Below are 6000 nucleotides of genomic sequence, written 5' to 3' on the forward strand. Positions count from 1 at the left end.
GCTAGGTTTTGCTCCAGAGTAGACTCATGGAAATTAATAAGCTTGATTAAGTTAGGTTCATTTTATTCACTTGGTCTGAATAAAATTTAAAAAGCACCCTATATTAGTTCCATTTCTTTTCTTCCCTTATATCTATTTATTTATTTAGTATATTTATATCCTGTTTTTTAACTACAGTCTTCAAAGTGGCTCACAATATTTATAAACATGCAATAGATACTTCAAGAGCCACTCACTTAAAAAAAAAACAAAATCAATCTGCTTCATTTGAGCAACTGATGTTCTTTTCCACAGGGCAACTGGTATTAGATGGCTCATGGGGGGGGGGGCGTCATTTGTAGGCTTCCAATTTAAACACAACTGCCATTGTAGAGCTCCTTTTCAGTGTTTGTGTTTCTTAACAATGCCACAATTCTATTTCTGTATTTCTTGCCCTGTCCTAAGGAGAGGGAAGTTGTTCTTCACATTGAGTAGTACTGAAGGGCAGGGGTGCATATAACCAAGAAGTCTGGATTTTTGTCCTCATCGTTTATTCTGAGAGTTTGATGTTTGTCCCAGCAGGTGTTCACATTTAGCTGGCGAGAGGACATCCGTCCAGGAGACCCCCAGCACACAAAGAAATTCTGTTTTGATGCTGTTTCCCACAACAGCCCAGTGACTCTCTATGACTGTCATGGAATGAAGGGGAATCAGCTATGGAAATACAGGAAAGTGAGTGTGTTATTACTCAGAATGTGGAAACCATTACTTCTGCATTATGGTTACCTGTAATATCTTGAAAAATATTCATATTGTAATATTTTGTCCCTGTGTTTGGGACAACATGTTATGTAAAATCCCCTTTTTATTAAAAGAACAATAGGGCATAGTAACATCTCTACCAGAGATAGCAAATAAACCTGCTTGTTGTAAGTGTACCATATAAAGTGGCATTCAACTGTTCCATGATAGGAACTTTTCCTATCATGCCACTCATATACTGCTCTTCTACTTGGGAGCAGGGGGGGCTTCAGATATTGGACTTAAACTCCCCTCACCAAACTCCCCTTAGCCAAACTAGCTGGGGCTGATGGGAATTAGAGTCCAACAACAACAACAACTGATGGGCCATAGGCTTTGAAAAGTTTATCCTTTTTTAAAAAAGGAACAAAGACCTGGGATTATATTCATGGATGGCAGAAATACTCAAAAGCAATGATAAATGCAGTATCTATAAAGTACAAATTTCCACGATACAAAATAAGGAATCGTAAGGCAGGCTTGGGTAAACTGTTGTCATGAGGGCAAGACATCTTCACAAGGAATCTCAGGGTTCAGATCTCATCATTGACCCCTGCTTCATAATATCAGTGAACCCAGTTCTAGCATTCTTAAGCCACATGAAGAAGTATTGAAGTTCAGTGAGGTGTAGCCCAGACATTCCAGTTCCTGCTTCAGAAAGATTGGGATACAAGCAAGAGTTGAAGACAAGGAAAATAAGTTAACAATATGCTTGCGAGAAACACTATTCCAAGTGAGGTCTAGTGGATAACCTGTTGGATTTGAATAAGGGAAGAGTGATTTTCTTTATCAGTACTCATTTTTTATTTCAATTGTGAAGATATATATATTTATTTATTTAATTTGTTTGAAAGTGCTTAGCTAAAGCAATGTACGATAAATGTGGAGAAATGCTACTTCTAAAGAAGAGCTGCTGTTAGATGATAAGTAATAAAATGACAGATACATTTTTCTTTTAAGCTGCTTTCTGAAATCTGTGGCATATATTCAAGTCCAGCAAACTGATTTCTAATTTTCATCCTTAGGACAAGACTCTTTACCACCCAGTAAGTGGCAGCTGCATGGACTGTAGTGAGAGTGACCGAAAAATCTTCATGAGCACGTGCAATCCTTCCTCTCCAACACAGCAGTGGATATTTGAACACACAAATTCAACAGTCTTGGAAAACTTTAACAAGAATCTTGATCTTTAAAGACTATCTATATGTATATATTACAGCTATAATTTTTACAGGGGAGATGACAAATTTTTTAAAAGAATTTTTTAAAAACAATAAAAGGGAAAATCTCAGGAGAGGGTGTGACTATCAGGCCAGTCTTTACTTTGATGATGCTGCATCCCATTAACAAGAAGTCTAGAAATCTATATTGCTATAATTACACCACAGATTGAAACCTAGTTCTCTAATGCAGGACCGCATCCTTTCATAATCTTCTAGTTTTTCAGCTATTAAGGTCACATCTAAGCCCGCGTATTTTTCATAAGGGTAATGTGCAACTGTCATGAATTCTGCACCACATTGTCTCAAAGCCAAACCCACATCCATACAGCAGCCAAGGATTAGTGTTATGATAATGCATATCTCCAGTCCAGATGGTTTAAGAGCAGTGTTGTGACACTGACTTTTTACACTGACCCTTAGTTTTGGTGGCATGAAGTTGTTCATTGCACTGGAGCTCTTGAATAGAGCCATTCCCTACCAAGAGAGAGGTTTGCAGTTGCTGGACTACAAACCCCATGGGGATTAGCTGCATGAGGAACTTCCGACTGCAGCCAATCCCTGTCAAAAGCTGAATGCAAACCCCTTTCAACATGTGCAGCATCTTTCACAGCTTAGGCCTCCCTAAATCTCATTCCAAATGACTATCTTTAAAATCTTCATTGAAAATAATGAGTGTGATTCCTTTCAGTTTTTCATATTCACAAATTTGAATTTACAAACTCCCCAGTTCTGTGTTAGCTGCAGTTTTACTCAGCATTTCCCATTGCCCAATATTTTTAGCTTAGTGAATTGGGCAAAATATTTTACAGCACAATTTTCTTGGCTTCAGTTACACTTTGATATCATTAGTTTTTCTTGACGTACAGTAGTTAAACCTGCATTTTTGTTCAACTCAGGCTGAGATCTGTTTTAAAATTTCACTAGTGATAGATGATTTCCTGTGGGGATTTTTAGAGGATTGTTTTTAATGCCTTCCCATGTGTTAACAGGTGCTAATTTGCCTCTTCCAGTTCTACCTCACTAGTCTGTCACTGGTTATCAAAACAATGTCTCTGGTATACTCAGAAGATCAATTCATACTTAGGTTTATTTATTTTGTTCAGTTAAGGGAAAGAATCCACATGCAGGGATTTCCTGTTAAGGACACCAATATGAAAGGAAAGAGCTGTTCTGGGTGTGAAGGCTTCCTTGTGCATGCATATATAGACTGCTGATCATGACCTCTTTCCTTTATTTCTTCCAACGCTAATTTCTTTCCCCTCAATTCTGATTCCATGTTTGTTCCAGTCATCCCATGTTTGTTCCAGTCATCCTTACATTTTCCCATCAAAAGTAATATGTGTCGAAGAATTTAGCAAGCTAGTACACCTTCAGTTAATGATATATCTAATAACTAGTGCTGTTTGCAGTGGGCTACTAACCAGATGGCAAAGTAACGAGTTTGAAAATTAAAAAGGCCATTAATTCATATTTCATATTCCCCGTTTAGCTGCAGAATCACATACCCTTCTACTTACTTCCCATCATCTTTTTGTTCCATGTAATGTTTTCTCTGCAAAAAAACTGAAGGCCATTTTCTAGGCAGGGTGAAAACGTAATTAAGCTGAATAGTCAATACATAGGTTGAGTTTGAAGTTCTGTAATGTTTTAGTGTTCATGCAGCAGTAATCTTTACAACAGTCCTGCAAAGTAGACCAGTATTAGTGCAAGGCTGTCTAACAAGTTCATGATTGAGGTGAGACTTTAATTTAGGGAGTTTTTATCTTGCAATCTCACTTTACTATGTTGCTCTAGGAAAGTTTCTGTGATTGTTACTAACCTGCTGAAACCAAACACCAAAAGCCAGATGTTAAAATATTCTTAAGAGCTTCCTCTCTGCAGCAATATAAATATTTGTCAAGTTACAAAATATCTTAAACATATTTAACTCTGGCTGAGTGGCGATCTCTGCACATAAGTAATGCATTCAATCCTGGAAGCCCCAGGCAATGGTTTGAAAGCATTGTTAGCAGGCCACCTGCTGGTTGAGAAATGAAAATGCATTTTACCACTTTTATCTTTAATTAATCTTCTGCTTTATTTATATTCATAATAACTAAAGCATGAGTCTCTAAAACCATATTTGTATGCATGATAAGTGTGTCAGATAACAAAATGGAAAATACTTTGCTCTTGAATATTTTAGGATGTGTAGCTAAGATTCCTGGTCACACTTCAGTTACTTGACCTCAACTTCCTTGTGCTAAGCAAAAAAACTGTTCAGTTGTGCTGACACTGAGGCTTTTGGAGGAAAGCAGTGTGCACAGTATTAACATGCACATTGGCTGTCCGTGTTTTGTTCCAGTCAGGCCTGATTCATACTTTTGATTTCAGCCTAATTGCTGCTTGAGAAGCAGCTCCACAGGATGGATCAAAGAGAGTGTAGTGGGGGGGACGGTGGGTAGGTTGAGCAAGCAGTTTGTGTGAAATGGCTCCCTACGTGGTTGTAGTGATTTCAGCATGGCATCTCAATTCAAAAATTTAATGTTTTCAATGGTTTGGTTGAAATGTGTAGACTGAAATGTGTCTGTTGCTAGCAGTGATATTATCTGAATCCTTCAAAGCCATCTGAATATCTTGGCTGCAGGAAATAACCCCATCTGGTTTAGAAAATTCTTGCATTCAAACATACACCTTTTGTGGTCTTAAGTAATGTTATCAAAATCAAATTTAACAGCATCATTAAAATAAAGAAGTGCCTTTTTAAATGCAAATGTTCAGCCAGTACCTAAACTTGAACAATTTCCTAGTGCCTTGGACTGGAGTGGGCTGTTGGATGTACAAGAGTACAGTACAATGTGCAATTAGTGATGTTTTAGGAAGATTTTTGTGTTTAAATATCCAATTTCAAGTTCATATTGTAGAATGGAAAGTTTATGGTCTTGGTTTAGAAAACCAGTTGCTAAGTTTCATTACTCAAAACAAAAATGGTGTAAAGGACCTGAATGAGCATCCCTATATACCCCTGATGGCTGATTCTGACAGTAAGTGGCTCATGATCCCAAATGTTGGCATACAAACATACAAGGTTCACCATGCAGTGTCTTCCACCAATAGTCTATGACACATATCAAAATAAACAGGGTAGCTTCCATAAAATGTATGGGTCATTCATTAGAAATATTTGTCAAGATCTAGTCCAGGCTTCCTCAACCTCGGTCCTACAGATGTTTTGAGACTATAATTCTCATCATCCCTGACCACTGGTCCTGCTAGCTAGGGATCATGGGAGTTGTAGGCCAAAAGCATCTGGAGGGCCGAGATTGAGGAAGCCTGATCTAGTCAGCATCATAACAGAGAAGCAGTAAAGCAACTTGTTTCCACCCTCATGCTTGAATACCTTTTTCACAATGGTATCTGTTCCACTCAACGGAGCAAACACCTAGAAGAGTTTGACCCAAAAGCCTCTATAAAGCATATCCCAAGCAGTTGAAAGGTTAGCTATCAGGACAATATGTGAGTACAGTGTTCCTGTAGGCCATAGTGGTGTGACACAAGTCATTACAAGGATTCATGGGCTATATAAAAAGACATATTTTCACCAAAAAATGGCCTCGGTACTGTATACCTGAAGAAGCATCTCCACCCCATTGTCCAGCCCGGACACAGATCCAGTGCCGAGGGCCTTCTTGGTAGTGGCGCCTGCCCTGTGGAACGCCCTCTCAGCAGATGTCAAGGCAATAAGCAACTGAAGGCAGCCCTGTTTAGGGAAGTTTTTAGTGTTTGATGCTGTATTGTTTTTAATATTCAGTTGGAAGCCGCCCAGAGTGGCTGGGGAAACCATAATAATAATAATAATAATAATAATAATAATAATAATATCATCAAAACAATACCACAATTTGATATTTGCTATGAAGCTGTGATGTAAAAAAAACAACCACCACATCTGAAAAGAGCAGAAGACTTACAGTAGTTTGCTTTATGTTTCATAGAACTACTCACAGTACTAACATGG

The 6000-nt window shown here is 38.2% G+C and overlaps 1 protein-coding gene across 1 annotated transcript in view; it reads left to right on the forward strand.

Annotated features, from left to right (window-relative positions):
* The window catches only part of GALNT10 (polypeptide N-acetylgalactosaminyltransferase 10), a 32069-nt gene extending 29998 nt beyond the window's left edge, over nt 1-2071 (forward strand). The window contains exons 11-12 of the mRNA XM_081901041.1: nt 562-711; nt 1806-2071. Of these exons, the coding sequence (XP_081757167.1) occupies nt 562-711; nt 1806-1973 (318 nt within the window). The 3' untranslated portion in view covers nt 1974-2071. The remainder of the gene's footprint in view (nt 1-561; nt 712-1805) is intronic.
* Nucleotides 2072-6000: the final 3929 nt, after the last annotated feature.

This window comes from Podarcis melisellensis, assembly GCF_964234715.1.
Source record: "Podarcis melisellensis genome assembly, chromosome: 2".
Lineage (NCBI taxonomy): Eukaryota > Metazoa > Chordata > Lepidosauria > Squamata > Lacertidae > Podarcis > Podarcis melisellensis.